The sequence below is a fragment of the Vidua chalybeata genome, chromosome 4, assembly GCF_026979565.1.
Source record: "Vidua chalybeata isolate OUT-0048 chromosome 4, bVidCha1 merged haplotype, whole genome shotgun sequence".
Classification (NCBI taxonomy): Eukaryota; Metazoa; Chordata; class Aves; order Passeriformes; family Viduidae; genus Vidua; species Vidua chalybeata.
Window position 1 is genome coordinate 71,815,411 of NC_071533.1, and position 25,421 is coordinate 71,840,831.

The window sequence follows — 25,421 nt, forward strand, 5'->3', positions numbered from 1 at the left end:
ATATTGTTGAGAGAGAGATTGAACTAGAAATAAGTTTTAAAACACAACTTCGTAAAAAGATTAGGTATTTTAGAGAATTAGAATTGTAAAAGATGTATTAGAATTGTAAAAGATGTATACGTGGGGGAAAAATAATTGGTGATTAGTGTTAAAAGTAATAGTAGCATTGTGCAGGAAAAGTTAATAAGTTGAAAAATATCTATAAAGCATTGCAACCAAGAAATAAGTTAGTTTTTGATAGAATAGCGTCGAGTTTTACATCTCTCATGTCTCACCCTTCATCGAGACTGATAATGGAATAAAATCTTTTAAAATGCCAAAAAAAAAAAAAAAAAAAAAAAAAAAAAAAAAAAAAAAAAAAAAAAAAAAAAAAAAGTGAGAAATAGATTTGTAAAGAATTAAAGAGTTCTCGTGTCCTGCCCCCTCTGCTCCACCCCAGGCACTCAGCACTTGGGTGTTTGTTCCTCCACCCGTGGTGTTCTCCTGTGCCAATTCCATAGGGAGCAATTCCTGAAAAAAAAATGGGAGCAGGACACACACGCAGCTGGAGTATTTGCCTTCTCTTCCCTCCTTTCTCCTCCTGGGAAGAGAAGAAAGCTCTGGGCAGAAATGGGGAATCCTGGAGCTCCCAAAAACCTTGGGATGGGCTGGACCTCGCAGCTGTGGCACCTCGCTCAGGTCCACGTCCAATCTTCAGGGAGGGAGACTCCAAACCTATCCCATTTATTTCAACGCTTGACCATAAAAATTTTATTTTATATTTTATTTATTATTTTATTTTATTTTTTTATTGTGCAGTTTCCTGTGTTTGGATTCTGCCCAGAATTCACCTTAGTCCAGGTCTACAAGACCACATCCCATCTCCAGGGATGGAGACTCCAAATCTCTCCCACTTGATCCAAATTTTCACAATCCTCCCCGTAAAAAGATTTTATTTTAATTATTCTATTTTATTTTACTCTATTCTATTTTATTTTATTGTAGAATTTCCTGTATTTGGATCCATATCAGTGAGGATTCATCTTGGACAGGTAGCTCAGGTCCATGTCCAGTCTCCAAGGATGGAGACTCCAAACATCTCCCACTTGATCCAAATTTTGACCATCCTCACCACAAAATTAATTTTTTAAAATTTTTATTTTTACTTTCTTTTGGAATTTCCTGTATTTGGATTCATATCAGCCAGGGCTCACCTTGGTCAGGACCATGTCCAGTCTCCAGAGATGGAGACTCCAAATTTCTGGACATCTTGATCCAACTCTTGACCATCCTCCCCATAAAAATATTTCATCTTACGGGGTGGTTTTTTTTGCATTTTGAGGTGGAATTTCCTGTACTGGATTCCCTGTCAGCCAGGATTCACCTTGGACAGGGGCTCAGGACCGTGTCCAATCTCCAGGGACAGAGATTCCCACTCTCTGGACATCTCAATTCATGGACTTGACCACTGTCCACATAATTTATTTTATTTTCAAGTGGAATTTCCTCTCTTTGGGTCCGTACCAACCAGGGTTCACCTTGGCCATGGAGCCAAAATCCCAATTTATCCCAATTTTTGGGATGGTTCCCCCTGAAACCCAGAGGCCACAAGGCCTTCAAAGGAGCAGCAGCTGCAACACGAGACCAAAACCTGGCAGCTCCAACCCCTTTTTATTCCGGAATTCTAGAAAGGAGCCACAGGGATGGGTTTTTGTTTTGTTTGGTTTTATTTTGGGATCACAAAATACACAACATTCATTTTAATACGGGACACAGAATATTCTGTACATATTAAAACCCACATGACCGCAACACAACCGCACACGGCACCAACTCCCGAACGAAAAAACCCCCAAGTGCTTTTTTCCTTTTTTTTTTTTTTTTAATATTAAAAACAAATAGGATAAAACATTAATATTTTTTTCCCAGACGACGTTTACAATAGAGGAAAAAAAAAATCATATTTTTACTAAATAACAAATATTTAACAGCACAACTTTGTCCTAAATATCTATTTTTGAATTATAACAAAAATAGCACTTATAATAGTTTATAAAGACAGACCAAAAAAAAAAAATTTTGTGTATAAAATAATATTATAGCAAATTGGACTGTGCTAATTAAAAAAAAAAAAAAAAATCTGAGATTCAAAGTGCTTTATTCTGCAAACCCACTGCAGCAACTTTATTTTTTTAGTCAAGTTATATTAGTTAGGACTGGAACAACAAAGCCTGGCTTACTTCAGCCTGGACTAAATACTCCCCCACACAAACACTGTATATCCATGGGATGTTAATGGAATTTCAGGGATGGCTGCAGCTCCCATTCCCATCAAAACTCACTCCAGAGCAGGTTTGGTTCTCACTTTGGAAGCTAAAATTGAAATTTCAGGGAAAAACCCTTCCCTGATTCCCCGTGAAAAGAGGGATGGAGCCCTTCCAGAAAAGTCTACCCAAGAGATTTTGCCCGTCTATCCGAGGGATTTGTCTTTAACCAGACCTTCCATCCTGGCTGTCCGTCCCCCGCTCCAGCTTTTCCCTTTCCCAGCCCACTCATCCCCAAGCACAGATCCCAGATGGAAACGGGGACGGGCTCCTGGAGGGCACCCGCTGGGCTCTCACCCTACAGCTCATCCACCTTCCATCCCCATTCCCAAGTCCTACAAAAACCACGGACACCTCCCTGTGCCCGGCGCCTCTCCCGGGACGTTTGTCCCTGGGAGACTCCCATTCCCACCACATCCGGGTTTGTGTTCTCCTTTGCCCTTTGGGATTTGGATTTCCACCCAGCTCCTTTTGGGAATGTTTTCTCTCCCTCAGGGACAAGGAAACACCTGGAATCCCAACAGGGCCCGTGCTAGTGGTGTTCCATTTAAAAATTCCAGGCTGGAAAACTCTGAGCCTCTGCTCCAGGGCTCCTGAGACCTTCCTGTGGGGTTTGGCACGTTGGTCACCACCCAGGAATAAGGCCGGGATCGGAACGGGAATGGGGAATCCCAGAAGATCGGGAGTTTTATCCCAGCTCAAATCAAGCTGTGCACCCCGGTGGGAGGGACCACCATCCCCTGGGGTGCTCCGGGGGGATTTTTGGCAGCTTGGCTGACGGCATTCCAACCTCAAGTGCTTCCCTTGGCTCCCAACCTGCCCCCCTCCTCCTTGCCCCCGCCAGCGCCGCGCCGGCCAAGACGGCCTCGCCTCCGCTCGCTTCACACTTCCCGCCACCTTCCCAAGAGGCACCTCTTGCCAAAGAGGCAAAGGCACAACCTGCAAAGCCACCTGGTGAGCCACACCTGCCCCTTCTCCTTCCCTGTTCCAAGCCCCCGGACTTCTCTGGACCCCCCCGTGGAGCTGAAAGCCAAGCTGCCCCCCGCCAGCGTGGGGTCGGTGCCCGTCGCCGCTCTCGGCCTCCTCGTGTCGTCCGTTCCACCTCGGAGGGTTGGGATGGGACAGGAGTGGAGCTGGATGGGCTGGAAGAGCTGCCCCAAGTCTCGGGGGGGGATCTCCCAAGCTGGCGTTTGGCTCTGGCTGGAACCCAACACCTGCCCAGGTGCTCGGGGAGCTTTTGCTCCACACCCTCCCAACACAACCCCTCAAATCTCCACCTCAACCCAGAAGCCTCCTGCATGCAGAAAACCAAAATAAAATAACGCCCCCCCCCCCCCACCAGCAAATGGAAGGCAAGATACCTCTCGGTGGCTGCTGGCTTGTGCTGGAGAGGCTCTGGAATTCTCCTGGGATGCGGGGTGGAAGCTGACACGGAGCCCTCTCCTTCCTGCTGAGCTCTCCCGTTGCCAAAAAACCCCAAACACGAGACAAACAAATGCGTGCGTTGGCTTAATTCGAGAGATCACCTTTAATGCAAATGCCCCTGGCAGGAGCAGCCCCGGCGCCCCCAGGTGCCCCCAGAGCCGTGCTGGGGTCGGGGGCTGGTGCCAGCACCTTGAGGGGACAGCAAAGGCACCGAAATGTCCCCAAAGCCGGGTGCCTGTGCCCAGGGCTGGCGGGGGGTGCTCACAGGCCGTGTAGCAGCAGCAGGAAACTCAATGAGAGGAGAAAAAAAAAAAAGGGCATCCCCCTCCCCAGAGCCCCAGAACATCTTGGAAAATGCAAATCTGCCTCTCCCGGGGGCCTCGGGGATGACTCAGCCCCGGGCAAGACACCACAGGAGGGTTTTTTTGGGAAGAAAACGACCCCTCCTCCTCCTCCTCCTCCTCCCCAGCCTGCCCCGGCACCAGCGGGAGAGGGGCTGGGAATGGGCAGCGTTGTCTCCCCCCGGCCAAGGAAAGGCTCCAATGCCCCGGAATAAACAACACAACCAAACAAATTAAAAAAAAAAAAAAAAAAAAAAAAAAAAAAAAAACACAATAAAAAAAAAACCACCTCAAAAAACATAAAAACACTGTTATCACCAGCTAATTTAACACTGTTAAAAACAAAAGGTCAGAGGTCACCCCAGAGCTGCCCCGGGACACCAGACCTCAGATCCTCGGCTGATTCCCAAGCCTTTCCCGCAGTCGGGCCTTCTCCTCCTGGCAGCAGAAGTGTTTTATAGATATTTATATATATATATTTATAATAATTAGATACTGTGTACGGTCGGCCATCCCAGCTCGACTCGGCTTTTGCGGGTCTTCCTCCTCCCCGACGAAACGAGACGCCGCCGCCCCCGACCTTCTCCGCGTCCCGCGGGAAGAGCAAAACGCTTTCGGCAGCTTCCCTGCTGGAAAAGCAGTCCCGATCCGGAGGTGAGCGCCGTGGAGAAGCTCCTCATCCCTCTCTCCTCCCCTCCTGTCCATCCCCTCGCCCCCACCCCACCCCTGCCTCCCCCGGCCGCCCGTCCCTGGTGCCACCGGCGCGGGCTCTACACGGTGGCCCCCAGCATGGCGTCTGTGCCCGTCAGGATCTCGTTCTGGTTGGAATCCAGTCCAAAGAATTTGACCTTGAGTCCGTCAACCGGGTGGACCACGGGCACCAGGGTGATTCTGGGGAAAGTCCTGGTGGCCAGCTCGAAGCGGCTGGTGCTGGCCAGCTCGATGGCCAGAGCCTTGAGGAAAAGCTTGGCCAGGTGCTTCCCCAGACAGGTCCGTACGCCTCCTCCGAAGGGGAGGTAGTGGAACCTGCCGTCCTTGTCCTCGCTCCGGCCCTGCCCGAAGCGGTCGGGGTCGAAGACGTCCACGTCCTTGAAGACGGGGGCGGTGTCGTGGGTGTCCCGGATGCTGTACATCACGCTCCAGCCCTTGGGGATTTGGAAACCCTGCAGAGAGGCGGGAAGGGGCGGAGAGGAGAGCAGAGTGGGTCAATCCTGCTGGAGAGGGAGCGGGAGCAGGGGGACGAGGTAAAGGAATTTTGTTTCCATGGAATGGTTTGGGTTGGGAGGGACCCTCAACTGACCCTGTCCCACCCCCCCTCCACGGGCAGGGACATCTTCCACTACCCAGGGTGCTCCAAGCCCCATCCAAGCTTGGACACTTCCAGGGATGCGGCATCCACAATCCCTGGGCAAGCTCAGGCCGCACCACCCTCACATTTTTCCCTGCTTATTCCCATTTCTTTTGGGTTTATCCCTCAAGTGTGATGCAGATTTAAAGGAAAACCAGGCAGCACAGCACAAAGAGATGCGAATCCTGGCTTTATTCCTCCCTCCATCCCAAGGATCCGTGGGATGATCCATCCGTTTATTTGCTTTGTGGTCACTGGCAGGAGCTGCCTACCAGGAACCCCGTGGTGCTGAGCAGGGGAAGCAGCTTCTCCCGTGCCGTGCCCCACACATCAGCCGGCCCTTCCCAGAGCATCCCAGAGGATCCCAGAGGATCCCACAGCATCCCACACCCCGCCGCCTGTCAGCACCACACACCCAACACCCACGTCGGGGCCTGGGCGATGAGAAATGGGGTGGATTTATCATCCCCTGAGCACTTTAAAAGGTCTCTGACTCAAACCGCTGCATTAGGAGGATTTACAGTGACAAGGCAGCTCCCGAGATTTTGTTTTGCTGGGAGGAAATTCCAGCCATGGCGGTGACTAATCCGCCTGTCATCCAGCAGCCCGGAGATGCCCTTTGCCGTAAACCTTTCCCCTGTCACACCCCAGCTCAGAATTTGGCGTCACTGTCACGAGCTGGGCTTTGAAGCATCACGCCCGTCTGCTCTTTGACAGCTCCACGCATCCCTTGCTCCACATCCCATCGCTGCTGGATCTGGAGCAAATCCCATTGCCAGAATCTCAGAATTAATTAGGCTGGAAAAGCCTTTGAGATCATCAAGTCCAAGCTGTGAGCTAACACCGCCTCATCCCACTAAACCGTGGCACCGAGTGCCACATCCAGGCTTAAACCCCTCCAGGGATGGTGACTCCACCACCTCACCCCATTCCAATGCCCAACAATTCTTTCTGGGAAGATTTTTTTTCCCTAACATCCGGCCTAAACTTCCCCTGGTGCAGCTTAAGGCTGCGTCCTTTTATCCCGCCACTGGGAGAAGGACTTAATTAGGGAGGACTTCGTTTTTGTCCCCTCAGAGGTCTCCTCTAAGCCAGGCTCAAGCGAGCTGGGCTGTTTTGGGGAGCTCGGGGTGCAGCACTACTCACGTCCAGCTCGAAGGTCTGCAGCACCGTCCGGTACCCCCCGGAGATGGGGGTGAAGAGCCGGAGAACCTCCTTGATGACGCAGTCCAGGTACTGGAGGCCGTTGATGGTGTCCAGGCGCAGGGAGCCCTCGCAGATGCAGCCGTTGTGGAGGATCCCTTTGCTCCGCAGCTCCTCCCGCAGCTTCTCCAGCACCCGCGGGTGTTTGAGGAGCTGCATGATCAGGGAGGTGCTGGCGCTGGCCGTGGTGGCGTAGGCGGCGAAGATGAGCTCCAGGGTGCCGTCCTGGGGGGCAGGAAAAGAGCCAGGGTGAGACACAGGGGTGGGGCAGAGGGGCCACCAACCCCAGCACGTCAAGGTGCCGCGGGGTGCTCTTCTCCCCAAAAGCTTTCCAGCCTGGCCTCAGAATCGTGGGACGGTTTGGGTTGGATGGAAGTTAAGGATTTTCAACCCCAGGGGCACCTCCCACTGTCCCAAGGTGCTCCAAGCCCTGTCCAGCCTGGCCTTGGGCGCTCCCAGGGGTGGAGCAGCCACAGATTCTCCCCGGAAAAAACAGCTGCTCCAAAGATTTAAGATGCAAAGTGACCCGAGGAAGGATCGCATCGCAAAGCTGGGAGAGGGAAAAAGGGAATGTGGCCTCCAAAGGGAGGTGGATTCTCCTGGGTGATTTCCCACCCACCGGGATGGATGAGGGAAATCTGGGCAGAGTTTGTGTCCGTTGTTAATGGCCTTGGACACTTCCAGGGATGGGGCAGCCACAGCCTGGTCACGTTTAACTGGAAGGTCACTCCTTGGACAGCCGCCGCGAGGAGCTTCACACAGAACGTCTGAGGATCAGACAAAAAGCCCAGGAGATGGCTCCTGGCATGCCATGACCCAGCTGCAGATAAGAACCTGCTGAGGGGCTCCTGTGCCCTGCAAAGGAGCCACCAGGAGAAGTGGAAAGGTCAAGGGACGCAGCTGATCAAGGCTTCTGTTGTGACCAGGGAGGTTCAGGTTGGATATCAGGAATTTTTTTTTTTTTCCCTGGAAGAGGGGCCAAGCGTTGGAAGAGGCTGCCTGGGACGGTGATGGAGCCACCATCCCTGAAAGCGTTCAAAAACCCAGTGGATGTGGAGTTTTGTGGTGTGGTTTAGTGGGGATGGAGGCTGGCCTTGACGATCTTGGAGGCCTTTTCCAAGCTTAATGATTCCGTGGAACGCTTTGTAGAAAGGGCTGGGCGCAACCAGCAAATGAATAAAGCAACTGGTTTGGATCCACCAACACATCGTGGTCCCCCGGCTCTCAGGTCTGCCCCAGCAATTCCTCCCTGGAGCATCCCTCGCTTTTCCCTTCAGGAAGGCCCTGCCCCGGGCAGAACAACCCCAAGGTGGCCCCGGGGAAGAGCTTTACCTTCAGCTCCTGCATGGTCAGCTCCTTGCCGTGCTCCTTCCCGCTCTCTATCAGGATGTCCAGGGCGTCGGCGTAGTCCTTGCCCTGCGTGTTCTGCAGCTTCTCCTGGATGGCTTTTTCCAGCCCCTTCTGCAGCGTCTCCCGGGCCCGGATTCCCTGTGGAGCAGGAAGCGCTCAGACCACGCCACCAGCAGCACCTTGCCCGTCCCAGGAGCTGCAGACGTGCAGCTCAGGACAGGTTCAAGCCATAAAAGCAGAGGCTCAAAGAAGGGTGTGAAGATGCTGGAGGTGTCCCCTGGGCAGGAGGAGTAAAGCCGGGGTGGGGGAGATCACAGGCGGAGTAATCAACACCTAGGTGTAAATGACGGGTCTGGGCTGGGAGCCCCTGTCCAGCACCGGTTCACAGCCCCCGGCTCCTCCTGGGATGCATGGAAATCCCTGGGAAAATTGTGTCTCAAAGGAAAGCTCATTCACCCCAAAGAATCCTCTTCCCCAGCAATTTGATCACCTGGTCCCAGTAAAGCAATTCCTACGGGGGTGCAGCTGCTCGGGGCTAACCTGCTGCTGGGAATGATTCCGGGCTCCGAGGGGATGGAATCGTTCCCATGGGCAAAGAGCAATTTAAAAAAAAAAAAAAAAAAAAATTGCAGGGATACCACAAAAACAAATTTTGAACCCCTGTATTTCTGTTATCAAAATTCCCCGTGGAAAAAGAAAAAAAGGTTTTATGTCTATTTTTTGTTATGTTTTCATTTTGTATCATTCATAAAAAAAAAAAAAAAAAAGAAAACCTGGAATACTCCAGGAATTAGAAGGACCTGTTTTAGTTTTGGGAATTACACGGATCTGTTTTAGTTCCTGGAATTACAAGGACCTGTTTCACTCCGAGGACAGGAGGGAATTAAAAGGAGAAGGGTCCCACGAACTCAAAAAACACAGGCAAATTGCCAAATGAGGAAAAACACGAATTAAATCTGGGCAAGCCCTGACTATTTCCTGTTGTCAAACCACTCCAACCACCAAGGAACGCATTTTCCTCTGCCTTCTCCGCTAAATCAGGAACTGTGGCCCAAAATGGACTCCTTGAGGTCAGAGGGTGAGAAATCCCACCGAGAGCGGGGAAAGGCGCGGATTAACCACCTCCCATTAATTAACTGGCGTTATCAGCGTAGAGAACCCGGCCCAAATCTCACCCTCCTGTAGCCGCTGAAGGGCAGATCCACGGGCAAGGAGAAGACGTTCTCCACGAACTGCTGGTAGACCTCGAAGAGGCGGCCGAGCTCCTCGTCGGGGATGCGGAAGCCCAGCAGGACGCGGATGGCCATGCGGAACGTCAGCTTCTGCGCCTCGTGGTACACGTTGATGGGCTCGGGGTTGCTGCTCCAGGCCCGCAGGGTGTCCTTGATCACCAGCTGGATCTTGGGGAGGTAACTCTCCAGAGCCTCGTGGCTGAAAATCTTGGAGAAAACCTAGGGAAAACGGCAAGGAGAGGTTTGTCCACAGCCACAGCACCCCTGGCCTTCTCCAAGGTGTCCTACGGGGAGCTGTCGCCATTCCAAACTCTCCATCCAGTTCCTAAAAAAAGCTGCCAGAAACGCCAGCTCCTCCCCGAGATTCCCACCACCACCATCACAAGGGACCGGGAATAACGGAGCAAACCAGGGATGGGAGGAATTCCTTCATCCCAGGTGCGGCAGGAGGGACAGAGCTGGCTTTCCGTGTCCAAAGGATCCCAGCTCTGTTCATCCCGTGGTTTGGGTGTCACTAATGCACCTTTTCCACAGGGATTCTCCAGCGTCCAACACAGGGAAAACACAACTCTCCCAACGGGAAGCACCGACAATTCCTCCCACCTCTGCACCACCTTTGCTTTTTTTTTTTTTTTTTTTTTTTTTTTTTTAATGGATGCAAAACGAAGCAAAATAATTATTTTGGAGCCTTTAGGATCTCTGTGGAATCTGGCTGAACTCCGACAGGGGTTCAAGCGGGGAAGAGCCGCTGCACGTACGCAGAGGCCGCGATCGCCCTCGGCTCATTTCCTTGGGAAACCAAGGAAAAAAAAAAAATTCCTGATGTCAGCAGCCAGCGTTAATTTAAGCTCTGCGAGTAAACAGTGAGCAGGACTGGGCCTCCCCAGGTCCCCCACGCTAACGGCTCCTTACTCCAATTTTTTTTCCTCCAATTTGGGCCCGGGCCCGCGCGAGGAGCTCAGCAATGCCAGGAATGTCCCTTCCCGGCACAGCAGCGCTTTCATTCGGCATTCCCGCCGCATCCCTCCCCGAGCAAAGGGGGGAAAGTGCTGTTTGTTTATTTTTTATTAACCTACACACACGCACGGGGCAGGACGCACACGCACCGCAGGCCTCCAGGAAAATCCAATTAAACCAGGATTCCAAGGAGGGAGCCGCGCGCCGGAGCCTCCACCGGTGGCCGCTTCCCGGCGGGAATGGAGGCGAGGTGGGGGGGCTGCCAAGTTATCAACCCACCGAGAGAGGAGCGAAATCAAAGCCGCCCCCTCTTTTCCATGAGCGCCGGGCTCGCCGGAGCTGTAAATGTGAGAATTTCCTCCGCAGTCAGCACTCCAAGGGAAAGGTAATATTTTCCTGGCTGCGACCCCTCATTGCTAATGCCCGGCGTTCCCTGGGAGTTTGTTTGGTGAAAAAACACCCCTGTCCCCTCGCAGCTCCGGGCAGGAGGCTCCGGAGCCTCCACAAGAGCCCCAGGTTGAGCCCCCAGTAAAAACTCAGCGCGCGGCGGGCCCGGCGCGGAGCCGCCCGCGGAAATCCCGGGAGGGGAGGATGGACAGGGAAGGGAATCCGAGCCCGGGGACAGGGAGCCATCCCTGGATGGCCGCACGGAGCCGAGGCATGAATGAATGAGAGGAGGAATCAATGAATGAATGAATGAACAGCAGGGAGCGAGAGCACGGCGAGGGCGCGGGACGGGGCGGCGGTGGCCGCCTCCTGCCTGCATCCAGAGCCGGGAAAGGCAGCGGCGTTCGGGCATTTTCTGCTGGGAAAAAAAAAAAAAAAAAAAAAAAAAAAAAAAGCAGCTGCTCGGGCAGGAAAAGCTGGAGGGGGTAAAGCCGAGACCCTCGGCTGCGTGGGGAAGGTGGGGAGGGAGTGGGAAAGGTGGGAAGGGAGTGGGGAAGGGACGGTTCCTTTGTCCATGAGCAGGACACGGGTTTGACGCAGAGCCAGGATCCATGAGCTCTCCCACAGGGATGGGACAAGACCACCTGGGTGGGGCCGGCGAAGGGACACTGCTGTGTCCCCATCCAGCTCTCACCTGCCCTTCATCCATGCTGAGGAGCTTGGAATAAGGATAGAGGCTCCCACTGAATGTCCCCATGCCTCAGTTTCCCCAGCTGGAAGCAGGGCCAGTGAGGGGGCAACTTTGCTTTAGGAGCACCGGGTCTACATCCCTGCTGGGAGCCACCATCCCACTGGAGGTGGCCATGGGGGCTCCTGGCCTCGTCCTTCCCCGGCGTCTCCCACAGGAGAAGCACCTGGGGACCCCCTGCTCCCCGCAGAAAGGACACAGTCCCAGATGTGCCTCTGGTCCCAAAACCGCTGCCGTGGCGCGGGGGGCTGGATCCACACCCCCGGATCAAGCCGGGCTCCCAAGAGGAAAGATCCTGTCCTAAGGATTGGTGTGAACAGAAGGGGGGATCCTCTGGCAGAGAAAACCGAACTGCTCCCTATGGGATCAGCACAAACCTGACAAGGGGGAGGTTAAGCGCTTGGGGGGTGAGGCGGATTTTGTTCTTTCTCTGCAATTTTGGGAGCTCTCCTCGTGCCAGGAGGCTCCTCCAGCTGGCTGCTCCCTGGAGCTCCCAGCCACGGCCCGAGCCCCGGCCGCGCTGCTCCGTCCCGGCCGCCGCCGCCGCGCTCGCACCGCCTAATCCCACATGTCAGCAGATCCTTCCCCGGCCAGACACAAGTCTGGATCCCCTTCCAGTCACCTCCAGTTCAACCCTGCATCTTTCCAGTTGATTAAAAAGGAGGAGAAGGCAGCCAACTTTCCCCGACGAACCCCGGCGCGTTCCTAGCCTAAAATTCCTGCGCCCTCTAGTGAAGTCGAGCCGAGCGGCTCGGCTGCTCCAGGAGCGAATCCAGGCAAAGCCGAGGAGAATCGGGGCAAGGAAAAGTTGTTCCAGAGCTGCCAAGAGGCAAAATCATCCCTAAGCTCAGCTTTGTTAACCCTGAGATGCCACAGCCCGGCTGCGGTGGCACCCGGCCACAAGGGCTCACAGCAGGGCCAGGATTTTTTTGGGGACGTTGGAAAGAGTTTTTCCATGTTGGGGTATGTCCCAAAAGAGCCAGATCTGGGAATCTGCTCCATCCAAGGGCACTCATTTCCACCCACACCAACGGAGACCCCACCACCCAGCGAGCCCGGCTGGAACCTTCCCACTCCACCTCGCATGGAAAAAGGATATTTAAGGATTTATGGTTTTCCAAAGGCAGAAAATTCTTCCCAGCGCCTCAGCTCCAGCTCCACGTGACAGCAAAGTGCCCCCAGTCCCAGCTGGAGAACGCCCCATCCTGAATCCATGGCCAAGGAGAGGGAATTTGAGGGAATTCTGTGAGCTCCAACAGCGATCCCAACAGCATGGCTGGGGTGTGGGGGACCACGTTTTCCGTGGCTTTCTCCTTCCCACTCCAAGCACCAGCACCAATCCCTGCCTTTTTCCACCTGTGATTCTCAGGCCCCTCGCTCCCACCTGGCACATCCTCCCAAAAGAGAGAACGGAGCTTTCCGTTCCTCCCCTCCAGGAGGAAAACTGAAATTTTGGGATCAGCCACCTGCATCCCGTCCAGCCGAGAGCCGCTGGCCCGACCAAAGTGAGGCGGGATGAGCCTGGAAATGTTTTCAGGAACCAATTTGGCACCTGCCAGAGGTTTGGCCGACAGGAGACGTCGGGAAGCATCCAAAGCAACATCTCAACCTGGATTTGTCCTAATTCTTCCCACATTTCCAAAGACCAGGCTGTGTTTGTCCCAGCCCTGTCCCATCACCACATTATCCTGGATGTCTGCCCCTCTCCAGAGCCCATTCCCATGCTCCAGCAGGCTCAGAAAATGGGATATTTTTGGAGGTGGTTCACGGGCAAGAGGCCGTCCTGGTACTGGGAGCATGAACAAAGGGAAAACACAGCAAAAAAGTTGGAAAGGCACCACAAAAGGAGAGAAAATTCCAAAAAAATCCCATTCTTGCCCGTACACTCTGCTTATAGAAGTTTCAGCCTTTGCACACAGCAAATAACTGATTCCTTTTCTCCCCTTTTTCCTGTGGAAAATGAGGCACATGGAAGGCTCCATCCTGGAGGAATCCAGGCTCTCATGAACGCTCCAGCCTCCAACAGGAGTCTGGGAACAGGAGCTGGAGCCTCCAGGCTAAAAGGAATGACGTGCCTTTGCCAAAGGCTCGTGCGCTGAAATTCGAGTGATTCCCCCCAAAAAAAAAAAAACTGCTGGGAAAAATGGAAGGATCATTTCGGATCCTTGCATCATGTCATGATGCACCTTCGAGGGTTGTCCCTACCTGTGATTTTTCCATGTTTAAAAAAAAAAAAAAACAAGATTATGAGAAACTCCAGCATTTCCAGATTTCCAGTCAGGTTCAGAATAAATTTAAGGCCAAGATCTGCATTTCCCCACAACTCAAAAATCTCCATGTTCAAGAATCTCTCCTACAAATCCCCTCCACGGCATGGGAGGATTTTGACCCCAAACCCTTTAAGGCCCTGCTTTAAATCCTGAATTTTCAAGGCTGAGTTGTTAAAAGGGCTGTGGGGGAGAGCTGGGACCAAGCAGGACCTGCCTCTGCAAAACTGCCTCAAAAATTCCATCCCCAGCAAAATTCCACCAAGAAATTTCAGCTTCTCGGCCAAATTTATGGGGATACCAAAAGGCACTGGGATTCATCAGCTTGGGAATGCTGCTCCAAGTGTCCTCTCCCTCTTTATTTATGGAGAAAAAGGAGAATAAAATTCACCTTACGCTCCTGAAGAAGGGAGAATGATCCCACGTCCATGGATGTCACGGGAAAGAAATGGGAGCTGTGTCCAGAGAAAAGGGATCAGAAAGGTGGGATCAGCCGGCTGGGATCCTGCTGGGATCCCTGCGGATGGAGCTGTGGGGAAGGAGAATCCCACAAACCCAGTGGGCACGGTCGGAGCTCTCATTGCTCAGGGAATCATAGAAAGGTTTGGGTTGGAAGAGACCTTGAAGACCCAATTCCGACCCCTGGGATGGGCTATCCCAACTGGTGATGGATCTCTGCCTGTGGTGTGGGCATGGAGGATTCCCTGGAGACAAGGAGGAGGAGAACAGCTTCCCCAGGGAACCAGTGGGAATGAAATATTAGGAGGAAAATCCCAGTTTTTACTGAGCCGATGCGTTTTCCTGGAGCACAGCGAGAGGACAAAAGGGAAGGATCCCTATGGATTTAAGTAACCCAGAGCAGGGATTCTCCTAGAGACAAAGCCAGGCTTAAAAATAAACCAGTCCTCGGTCCTGCCAGGAATTCCAGGAACTGGGAACAGAGCAGAGCGAGAGGTGGCCACGCTCAGGAAGGGATGAGCGGGAAATTCCCAATCCATGGTGCAGCCACTTCATCCCGAAGGAATAAAAACCCCTTTTCAGAGCATGGATTAAGAGAATAAGGGAAAAAAATCTTGGAAAAGGGATTCCTCCAAGGAAATCCTGAGGATTGCAAGATCTCCATGGAATGAGCAAACACCTGAGGAGCTCCTGCAGACCAGGCGAGGGTTAAAGCTCCTCCAGGGAGGAGGTGACAGAGGCTGAGGTGACCCCACAAGGTGATCCCAACTTAAGGCCACCCTACAAGGAGAAGGAAGCTGGAGAACCAGCAGCTGAGAGAGATTTCATGGGAAAAATTCCACCTGGGAAGTGACGGATAGCTCCGTTACCACCAGAGGGATGAGTGGAATGTCGCAAACCACAGCTTGAGGAGGTTCCTTGAGCTGCTTGGGAGGATGGAGGAGGATGGATGGACAAAACAACGGTGCAGGATGGATCCTGACTCCCTGACATCCCTGGGATTCGCTCCTGGTCCCTGGAATTAGCGCCCCGTCCCTCTGGAAGTGGAGCCTGGATTGCAGTTCCACCCAGTTGCTGCCCAAGGAGGGGCTTCACCTTCTCTGTGCCTCCCAGGACAACCAAAATCTCCCACCCTGGATGGCACGGGAAGGAGGAAAATCCAATTTTGGGGATGTCCAGCTCCCAGGGTATCCCACAGCCACATTCCTGCTCCGCCAGCACAGCCAGCTCGGAGCTCGCGGGGAGTTTTGGGCTGGAAGGCACTGTGAAATCCCCACAAATTTGTGTTTTAGCCAGGAACTCCTCCATTTGGCTTTTTTTTTTTTTTAATCCTTTGGATTAAAATTTTTTATCAATTTTGGATCACAATTTTTTAATTAAATTTTTTTAATCCTTTGGATTAAAAAAAATGTAGGTTTTTTTTTTTTTTTAATCCCTTGGATTAAAACTGATTAAATAATTGCAATTGCTCTGGATTTACACCCCTGGAGATGACAGCACTGCTAGGTCTAAAGTCAAGGAGCCAACCCAGCCCAGGAATTCTTCCCCCAGAATGGGAACAGGAGCCACCCTCCATCCATGGGAGATTTTCCCTGCTCCAGAGGCTTTTGCCCATGGATTAAGGCTCCCAGGGCTGGTGGCAGCTGGAATTCAGCCTGTTTGATATAATTTTGGGAGCTGGCTCCGATGGATTGGGATGGTTTCTTTTCCGCCACAGGCACACAGAACAGGCTGGGAGGGTTGGATAGACATGGAAAAAAAAATCCTAAAAACCCTAAAAAAAAAAAAACCCTCTTAACAACCTCGGTCCAGGATTTTTGCAGGAAAAATCCATTCCTGCCACCTCCCATCCCTCCTTCCTCCTCCAGCCCTCTCCCCCATCCCGATCCCGATCCTTCCCTCCCCCCCAGCCGAGCCCGCGGCAGCTGGTTTGTATTTGGCTGTAAATTTATGGCCCCTTTTGTGCTCCTAATCCCCTCGCAAACGATATGAAAGCCTCGGACCTTTCCACTCGGTGCTAATGAGCTCAACACTTGCGTGCCTCGGAGGCAGAGCATTAATTGCGGTGTGTTAATGAGCGATGGAGCTTTGGACACTGAGACAAACCAGGGCCCGCTCCACTCCCTGCTGCTCCCTCCTGGAATCTCTGGATGTCTCCCCAGCAATCCCATGGATTGCTTTTATTTTGTTCCATCTTTGCCTTTTTTTTTTCTTTTCTTTTTTTTTTTTTTTCAGCCAGCTGTGCCTGTTTTGGGATGGCTCAGCTGGAAGACGGGTCCGGCGCTCTCCTGCCAAGCTGGGTGATCCCGAGGAAAGTCTGATCCCACCTTTCCCTGCGGACCCTGGGAATCTCCTTCCTGGCCCTGGGCGCTGCTCAGACTTGACCTAAACCCTAAAGGCCACGTCCTGGTCATTCCCAATCCCCATTTCCTTCTCCACCAGGATCCCTCGCAGGCACAGGAGTGCTGAATTCCAGCTTCCCGCTGGAATTGGATCCCATGAAAGCAGAGGCTGCAGGATCCCTAAGATCAGGTTTGTTTTGCCCTCATTACGGCTCCTTTCACCTCGGAATCAACGCTCCCAAAGCCTGGGGTTTTCCAGGTGGAAATGGGAATTGAAGAGGTCGACAAGGACAAGGTGGGATCAGATTGGACAAGGATGGAGGGAGGAGCCAGGGTGGGATAAGAGAGGGATGGGGAGACCCCAAGAGCATGGAGCAGGAGCTGGAATGATCCCACCAACCCTTCCCAGGGAGTTCCAGCAGGAACTCCAATCCCAAGGGATGACATTCATCCGTCACGGGGTGGGCAGGGACAGGGATTTGCCACCAAAAACCCGGAGCAAAGACCCTGCTCAGCCACTGAGGTCACTCCTGTGAGGAACCTGGAGGTGATTCCAGACAAAAATTCCACTGTGGAGCTCCGGCTCCAGCAGGGGTGGGCCCAGATCCTTCTCCAACGTCAACGCAAATTCCGTGATCCAGCAGCAGGAACAGCCTGGCCGGGATAAATATCCCAGAAAAGTGGAAGAGGAGTTTGGAACTGCTGTTGTTTATTCCTGGTCACCCAGCTCTGTCCGAGGCCAAGGCCAGAGCCAGCACTGGGGACATCTGCAACGAAGCCATTCCATGGCGCAGGAATTTTCCCCGTTCCCAGCCCTCCATCCTGCCCCTCATCCCTGCTCCAGGCTGACTCCAAACCCTCTCTGTAACCGGGGAGTTCATTTCCCAAAACAGGGACTTTTTCCTCAATTTATAGGAATTTTCAATGCCAGTGACATCTGCAGTGAAGGCATTCCCTGCCGCAGGAATTCTCTGTTCCCAACCTTCCATCCCTGCCCCAAGCTGATTCCATACCCTGCGATTCCCTCTCTATAACTGGAGAGTTCATTTCCCAAAACAGGGAATTTATAGGAATTTTGACAGACTCCTGGAGGGGAAATTTTGTACTGTTTGGGATGGGAAAAGGCAGAGAGGTTCTGTAGGGTTAGGATTGGGATCCTCCTGAGCACCTCCTGCATCCCAGGATCCTTTACCAACACCCACGGGATCAATCCTTGTGGATATTCTATATGGAACGGGATAACGAATCCACAAACGTCCCAAAAAACAGCTGGGACATGGAACCACGAAAGAGAGAAGAGCTCCAAGATCTGGATCATCCCACCCTATCCCCGATGCCATCCAAGCGTCCTCCAGCGGATCCAGCGGGAATTCGCTGATCCCGGAATTCCACCGCGGAGCTGAAATTCCTTGGAAAGCTCCACCGAGCAGCTGATCCCTGGCAGGATCCCAGAACCCTCCTGCAAGAACATGTTGGGTTTGGAGCTCATCTCCACATCCCGGTGACAATCTGGAGACCACGGATCGCCTGCCAGGGAATGCTGGAAGAGGAGCTGCTGGAAATAAATGCGGCTCCGTGGGGTTTGGGGAAGATGAGGGGGATTTATGGCCGTGGACAAGAGCTGGAGATGATCCCGAATGGTTGGAAGGGCAGCAGAGGTGGGTTCCACGCTCCGCTTTTCCTCATTTTGGCCAAAATCCCGTGCCAGGAGAGGAATCCCACCTCAATTTATGGCAGGATCAGGGAATTGGGAAGTGAAGGCTCGGGAGGTCACCGAACACCATAAAACCCCGCAATGCAGGGAAAACCCGGGTCATCATCCACCAAAGAGATTTCCCAGGAAATCCTCTCTCCACGGAGCTTCCAACTGCTCCAGATCACTCAGTGAACCTCTCAAGAGCAGCACCCTCACTGTGGAAACGGGGGGATCCCGTGGGAAATTCTGCCTTTTCCAAGCTCTTTCCTTGCTTCCCTGGCGGGTCAAGAGGAGAACTCAGGCTCGGTTTAAGATTTAAGCTCACCCTAAGTCCAAATCCTTTCTCCTGAGAGCTCTCCGAGTGTCAGGGTGGGGAGAGCTGGAAGCTGGAGCCGTGGAACAAGAGAAAATTGGGATTAACGAGCTCTGGAGAGGCCGCACCTGAAGGAACGAGCTTTAATCTGCTCCTGGGAATCTTGATAAGAGCAGAACGATCGATTTTAACCCCATCAGAGGCAGGCTCAGCTTATCTCCGTGCGCAGCTCCGGGATGGGTTTTTAGGGAGAAGAGGATTCCCTAAATCGGGATCAGCCCAGGGTGGGTGAGGTGGGAGGTGCTCGGCTCCCAAAAGCAGCGATGAGTGGGAGATGGAGTGAAGAAATGAGGCTAAAACGCCTGAATTCCAGAGCTGGGCGCGCTGGACTCAATCTCCAGCTGATGAAAGGGAAAACTTAAAAAAGAATTAACTCCCAGAGTGTCCCAAATCCCAGGAAAAAGAGTTTGTGGGATCTCAAAGAGCAGCAAGGAGTGGGAGAAGCAGGCGGGGTTATCCTGGGACAGGGTTTTGTTGGAACACCTGAGCTTGGGAGGCTTTTGGCCACCCCTGATGAAGGAATTAGGATTTAGGCGTTAATTGGGATTTAGGAATGAATTAGGAATTGGGATCCTTGTCAGCTTGGAATCACAAGTGATGCCAAAAATCGTGGAATTGTGGAATGGCTTGAATTGGAAGGGACCTTGAAGATGATCAGTTCCACTCCCTGTCACAGCCAGGGACAGCTCCCACTGTCCCAGGGTGCTCCAAATCCCATCCCAGCCTGGCCTTGGGCACTGCCAGGGATCCAGGGGCAGCCACAGCAAAATCTGGGAATTCCATCCCAGCCCCTCCCCACCCTCACAGGGCACAATTCCTTCCTAACATCCAACATCCAGTCAGGGTGCAAAAAGCACCCTGAGGAGCACAGTGGAGTTCTTTAGGACCCAGAACATCCCAAAAGCTTTGGGTTTCAGAGTTTCGGGTTGGCCACGTGGTTTTTCCCAGCAGGAAAAACCCGGGAGTGAGAACACCAGGAAGAGCTGTGGAGGAGAGAGGAAACCTCTGCCGGGTTTGTGGTGCTGGCATGGCCCGGCCCAGCCCTGGTGCCAATCCCAAACCCACCAGGATTCCACAGAGGTCAGGCCTCCCTTTTCCATGACCCCATAACCCACACTCCCCTGTGCCTGCTCCCGAGGCCGGAATTCCGTGGTTTTATGCAGGCGAGAAAAGGCCACTTTAGATGAGCAAAAAATAACCCAGAGGTGCAGGAGGGTGAAAGGAGCAGGGAATGGGCACGGAGGCACCTGCAGATCTCTGCCTGATCCCGCTTAACCCTCCTTGGGTAGGGATTAAACCTTCCTTGGATGGGGAATAAACCTGCCCTGGATGGGGAATAAACCTGCCCTGGATGGGGAATAAACCTGCCCTGGATAGGGAATAAACCTGCCCCGGATGGGGAATAAACCAATTTTCCTCCTGGATGGAGGCAGCCCCATCACCATCCTCCTTGGTTGGAAAAATTTCTCCATTTTTAAGGAAAAACCCCAGAACTGGAGGGGTTGAGCTGGTCCTGGTTTGGGACAGACACAGCTTTTTTTTTTTTTTTTTGTGGTGTCACTCCTAAAAACTGTGACTAACGGGTGTCATGTGCTGTTTGCTTTCCCGCCATCTCCCCCAGGAGAAATGAGGGAAGGAATTTTCGGAGGTTTGGAAGGGATTTTACAGCCTCCAAAAGAGGAAACACTGCTGGAGCGGGGACCCAACCTTGGGGCAGGGATGGGGACGGCCTCGTGTCCCCAACAGTGTCACCAGCGCTGTGGGGGGGGGACACACCACCCTCCCCCTTCATCCCAAATCATTCCCAGCCCATTTCCAGCTGGGGAAGAGCCCACGGATGATGGGGTGGGACAGGCACCAACCCCGCACGGGGACGGTCCCCACCTCTGCTGGGGCTCAGCACCCCCAAACCCGCTGGCCTGGGGGTGTCACCTCAGGGGGACACAAAAGGGTCCCAGCACCCCCAAATTGGCTGCCCTGGGGGTTCTAAGGGGGCAATGTCACCTCAGGGGGACACAAAAGGGGCTCAGTGCCCCAGATCGGCTGCCCTGGGGGCTCTAAAGTGACACAAAAGGGGTCCCAGCACCCCTAAACCCGCTGGCCTGGGGGTGTCACCTCAGGGGGACACAAAAGGGTCCCAGCACCCCCAAATCGGCTGCCCTGGGGGTTCTAAGGGGGGAGGTGTCACCTTAAGGTGACACAAAAGTGGTCCCTGCACCCCAAATTGTCTACCCTGGGGGGTGGCACCTCAAGTGTGACACAAAAGGGGTTCAGCACCCCCAAATTGGCTGCCCCGGGGGTTCTAAGGGGGCGATGTCCCCTCAGGGTGACACAAAAGAGTCCCAGAACCCCAAACCAGGATGATCTGGGGGCTCTAAGGTGACACAAAAGGGGTCCCAGCACCCCCAAATTGTCTGCCCTGGGGGTGTCACCTCAGGGGGACACAAAAGGGGCTCAGTGCCCCAGATTGGCGGCCCTGGGGGCTCTAAAGTGACACAAAAGGGGTCCCAGCACCCCCAAATTGTCTACCCTGGGGGTGTCACCTCAGGGGGAGACAAAAAGCTCTCAGCCCCACCCCCCCCCCAGCCACCGCTTCACCCCAGAACCCCCACCCTCATCCCAAATTCCCAGAAATCCCAGGAAGTTCTCAGCACCACCCCCTCCACCAAAAGCTCCTCGGGGTGTCCCTGCAGTTCGGGGGGTGGGGTGGGGGGGGTGACAATCCATGGGGGGGGGTGACAATCCGTGGGGGGGGGGGGGTGACAATCCGTGGGGGGCGCCCCCTCGAACCACATCGCCCTTTTAGGAGCCCTCCCCGCCGCCCCTGTCACGCGTGTCCCCCCCACACTCCACCCCACCCCGATCCACCTTGAAATTCCTCAAGGGATCAGAGGGGAAAAGGGGGAAAAAAGGGAATAAAATGAAAGAAATGGGGGGGGGGGGGGAAAGGCGGGGGGGAAATAGGAAAAGGTGAGGAAAGGAGGGGGGAAAAGGAAAGGGGGAGGAAAAAAGGGGAAAAAAAGGAAAGGGGGAGGAAAGGAGGGGGAAAAGGAAAGAGAGAGGAAAAATGGGGGAAAAAAGGAGAGGGGGAGGAAAAACGGGAAAAAAGGAGAGGGGGAGGAAAAACGGGAGGAAGAAAAGGAGAGGGGGAGGAAAAATGGGGGGAAAAAGGAAAGGGGGAGGAAAAACGGGGTAAAAGGAAAGGGGGAGGAAAGGAGGGGGGGAAAGGAAAGAGAGTGGAAAAATGGGGGAAAAAAAGGAGAGGGGGAGGAAAAACGGGAGGAAGAAAAGGAGAGGGGGAGGAAAAAAGGGGGGGGGGAAGGAAAGGGAGGAAAGGAGGGGAAAAAAAAGAGAGGGGGAGGAAAAAAGGGGGGAGAAGGAAAGGGGGCAGGAAAGGAGGGGGAGAAAAAGGAAAAGGGGAGGAAAAACGGAGGAAAAATGGAAAAGAGGAGGAAAGGAGGGGGGAAAAAAAATAAAGGGGGAGGAAAAACGGGGCAAAAAAAGGGACGGGCGAGGAAAGGAGGGGGGAAAAGCGGGGACACCGACCTTCCTCTTGTGGCGGTGGATGTCGCCGATGGAGTTGGCCACGGTGTTGGGGCCCAGCAGCATCCGCGTGCTCCGCGGCCACTCGGTGCTCACCAGGTGGTGCTCCCCCATCAAGATCTTGCGCACGTTCTCCGCGCCCGTCACCCGCACCAGCGGCCGCCCCAGCAAGTGCGTCTTGAACACGTTCCCGTACTTCTCCCGCCGCGAGGACTGGAAGCAGGAGCCCTGCGGGGGTGCCGCGGGGTTGGCGCGGTCGCGGGGTTACTCCCGCGGTGGGAATCGGGGCAGAATTTTGGGGAGGGGTGGGGGGGGGATTGGGGTCACCCCGTGTCCAGCCCGCCCGCTCTTCCCCGCAGCCCGGCGGGGGTCGGTGCCTTCCTTCCCCCCTTCCTCCTCCTCCCTTTTACTTCTCCCTTTACCTCCCCTGTCACTTTTAAACATATTCCTATTTTTTTCCTCATTTCCCCCCCCCTTTTTTTCTTCCCCTCCTTCACACCCTCCCCCCCTTTTTTCCCCCCCTCGCTTTTTGTCTCTCTCTCTTTTTTTTTTTTTTTTTTTCTCCCCTCCCTCCTCGCTCAGGCTGATTTTACTCGAGGAAGGCAGCGCTTTGCCTAAGTAAATCTCCAGATTTCAGGGACTTTAATAACTTTCCCACATGCTCCAGGGGCTTTTGTCGGCGGAGAGGCGGCCGGAGCCGCAGCGATAGCGGGGGGGGTCCCCCCAAAAAAAAACCCCCCTGGCGAGCGGGGAGAGGCGCTGCGAGCGCCGCGGCCGCGCCGCCGGGCTGGGAGCGCGGGTGTTTATTTTGAAACAAAAGCGCGGTTGTGAGGTTCAGATGTTCAGGTGACCCTGTTTCTTGATCTGCGTAAATATAATTAAAGTCCTTTTTGTGGCATTAATAAAGAGTTATTTGTACACCATTTCCAGGGCAGCACAAAGAGCACCTTTATGCGGCACAAGTTGCGAATGGAGTCCAATTTATACAAAATTTTTGTATTTTTAGCCCTGGACTCTGTTTGGACGGAGCCTGTGGAAAAGCGAGAACCCTTTTCTGGTCCCCCTGTAAAAATCTGATAAATTTCTTTAAAAAATAAAGCCCTATTGAGAGCGTGCCGTTAACCCCTTCGGCGCCGGCGGCGGGCGGCGGAGCGGGGCCGCCGTGGCGGGGCTTCCCCGGCGGTGGCGGCGGCGCGGGGGGGGGGGGGGACACCGGGGGACGCCGCCGCTGTCCCCGCCGGGACCGGGCTGTCCTGCCCCGCCGCGGGCTGCGGCGATGAAGGGCGGGAGCATCCTCCTTTGATTACTATAATTAATTTTTTTTTTTTTTCCTTCCTTTTTGCTGCTGGGAGGAGAGAGGGGGAAACCCTGGCGCGGCTTCGCCTCGGGGGTTCCCTCCCGGGATGCTGCGAGCCTCGGGGTGCCCCGAGCCCGGCCCGCGGCTCCCCCCGGCCGCCTCCTGCCTCTCTCCTCCTGTGGGATTTTCCCCCTTTCCCCCCGATTTTTTTTGGCAGCCGCCCCGCGGTGCGGGGGGATCCCGCTCCGCCCGCCGCTGTTGGGCGTTTAGCGAGGTTAATCCCGGGTTAATCTCCCGATTACCTCGGCGGGCTTCCCCCGCCGCGGGAGCCGGGCCGGGAGCAGCGCCGGGAGCGGGGAAGGGACGGGACGGAGCCGCGGCTCGGGTGGGGGGGACACGAGCGGCGGAGCCCCCGCATCCACCCCGGGCCGCCTCCGCCCGCGGCTCCGGCGCTACGGATTTCAGGTTTTGGCAAGAATTGAGGCTGAGGAGGGGAGGAAGAGAAGGGGGTGGGCAGCGCAGGGGCGATGCCGAGCCCGGGCAGCCCCGCGGAGCGCGGCGCGGGGCGAGCCCAGCCCGGCCGCGCTCCCTCGGTGCCCCCGCGGCCACCGCCGCTCCCCCGGCTCCGGCTCACCCTCCCCAGCTCGCCGAGAAGCCGCATGATGCAATCGGAAGGGAAAGGAGACGTTGGGGGGTGGGGGGAGAGAAAAAAAAAAAAAATCCCAGCGAGAGAAAAAGCCCTAAAAGCACCCTAAAAAAATACCGATTAAAAAAAAAAAAAAAAAAAAAAAAGGGAAGAAAGAAAAAAAAAAAAAAACCAAAACACACCGGTCCCAACCCAGCTCCCAGCGAAGAGCAGGGAATCCTCCTTACCTGCAGGAGCCAGTGGAAGGTCTCTCCGATTAAAGGGAATCCCATGGAGCCTTTGGGGATTGGTAGCTTGCAGGTTTTGTCGCGGGTGGCAGCCCAGCGGAGCTGCCACAGCTGTTGGGACACGGCCAGCAGCAAAGTCAGTGACACCAAGCACGCGGCGAGGGTAGCCAGTGCCGAGACGAGATCAAAACTTGCAAAAAGCATATTTGGAAAGAAGGGAGGAGGAGGAGGGTGGGGAGAGAGAAACAGCCCCTTGACAGGCACCGCGCTCGCACCCACACACACGCGCGGAGAGACGGCGAGTGCGGAGCGCCCGCTCGGCGCTGCTTGGGGGGTCCTGGGGCGAGGGGGGCCCCGGCTCGCCCCCCTCTGCGCTGGCAGGTTGGGGAAGCGGCGAGGGGAAAGAGGGGAAAAGGAGGGAAAATTTAAAAAAAAAAAAAAAAAAAAAAAAAATTAAGGTGGTGGGGAGGGAAAAAAAAAAAAAAAAAAAAAAAAGCGCTGTGGTTGCTCTGCCCCTCGCTGCGAAGTTTGGGCTTGTTTGGGGTAAACTTGACGGAGTGACACGGAGAAAAAGCACCACGCGCGCACGGAAAGAGAGGGGAAACGGGGGGAAGAAGAAAAAAAAAAAATTAAAAGAGGAAAAGCAGCGCCCTCTCCAAAAAATGGGGTGGGGGTGATGAGGAGGGAAGAAGGCGAGGGGTAAAAATCAGCAAAAAAAAAAAAAAAAATAAGAAAAAAGGGAAAAAGAAAAAACTTGGAGTGGCGGAAAAAAAAAAAAAAGACCCCAAAAAGTCCAACTGCAGATGCTCTGGCTCTCGCTCGCTTGCAAGGCAAAGCCACACACACCAGAAAGAGGGGGGAAAAAAGAAGGAAGAAGTAAAAAAGAATAAGAAGAAAAAGGGGGAAAAAAGGTTAAAAAAGGGGCGGGGGGGGGGGAAAGGAGCGAGATTTAAGAAAAAAAAAAATAAAAGTTCAAAAAAATCTTAAAATCATTCAGCCACGAGCTGGAGAGATGGAAGAATGAAATAGCTGTATATATGTATCTACACACACGCAGCGAGCCGGTTCGGTTTATAGCTCTATCTCTACATATATATAAATATCTCCCTATAAATACAGATCTCTCGCGACGCCGCTTATTTGGGAGCCCCAGACTTTTCACCAGACTTCTGTAAGGAGGAGGAAGAGAAGAGAGAGAGAGAGAGAGAGAGGGGAAAAAAAAAAAAAAAAAAAAAAAAAAAAGAAGAGAAAAGAAAAAAAAAAAAAAAAAAAAAAAA

The 25,421-nt window shown here is 53.8% G+C and overlaps 1 protein-coding gene across 1 annotated transcript; it reads right to left on the minus strand.

Moving 5' to 3' along the window:
* Positions 1 to 4,816: 4,816 nt before the first annotated feature.
* On the minus strand, positions 4,817 to 24,348 carry LOC128787063 (cytochrome P450 26B1). Its single transcript, XM_053940944.1, has 6 exons — positions 24,145 to 24,348; positions 21,978 to 22,202; positions 9,146 to 9,421; positions 7,953 to 8,108; positions 6,564 to 6,845; positions 4,817 to 5,232 (listed from the first exon to the last, which is right to left on the minus strand). Exons 1-6 carry the CDS (start codon positions 24,346 to 24,348, stop codon positions 4,840 to 4,842), a joined length of 1,536 nt encoding a protein of 511 aa, XP_053796919.1. The 3' UTR covers positions 4,817 to 4,839.
* Between the last annotated feature and the right edge of the window lie 1,073 nt (positions 24,349 to 25,421).

What these genes read in the sequence shown, in the direction of transcription:
- LOC128787063 (XM_053940944.1), bottom strand. Translation starts at nt 24,348, where the DNA reads ATGCTTTTTGCAAGTTTTGATCTCGTCTCGGCACTGGCTACCCTCGCC. An exon ending in TCCACCGCCACAAGAGGAAG is followed by an intron (nt 9,422 to 21,977) that starts GTCGGTGTCCCC and finishes CGTTTTCCCTAG; the next exon opens with GTTTTCTCCAAGATTTTCAG. An exon ending in TGACCATGCAGGAGCTGAAG is followed by an intron (nt 6,846 to 7,952) that starts GTAAAGCTCTTC and finishes CCTGCCCCCCAG; the next exon opens with GACGGCACCCTGGAGCTCAT.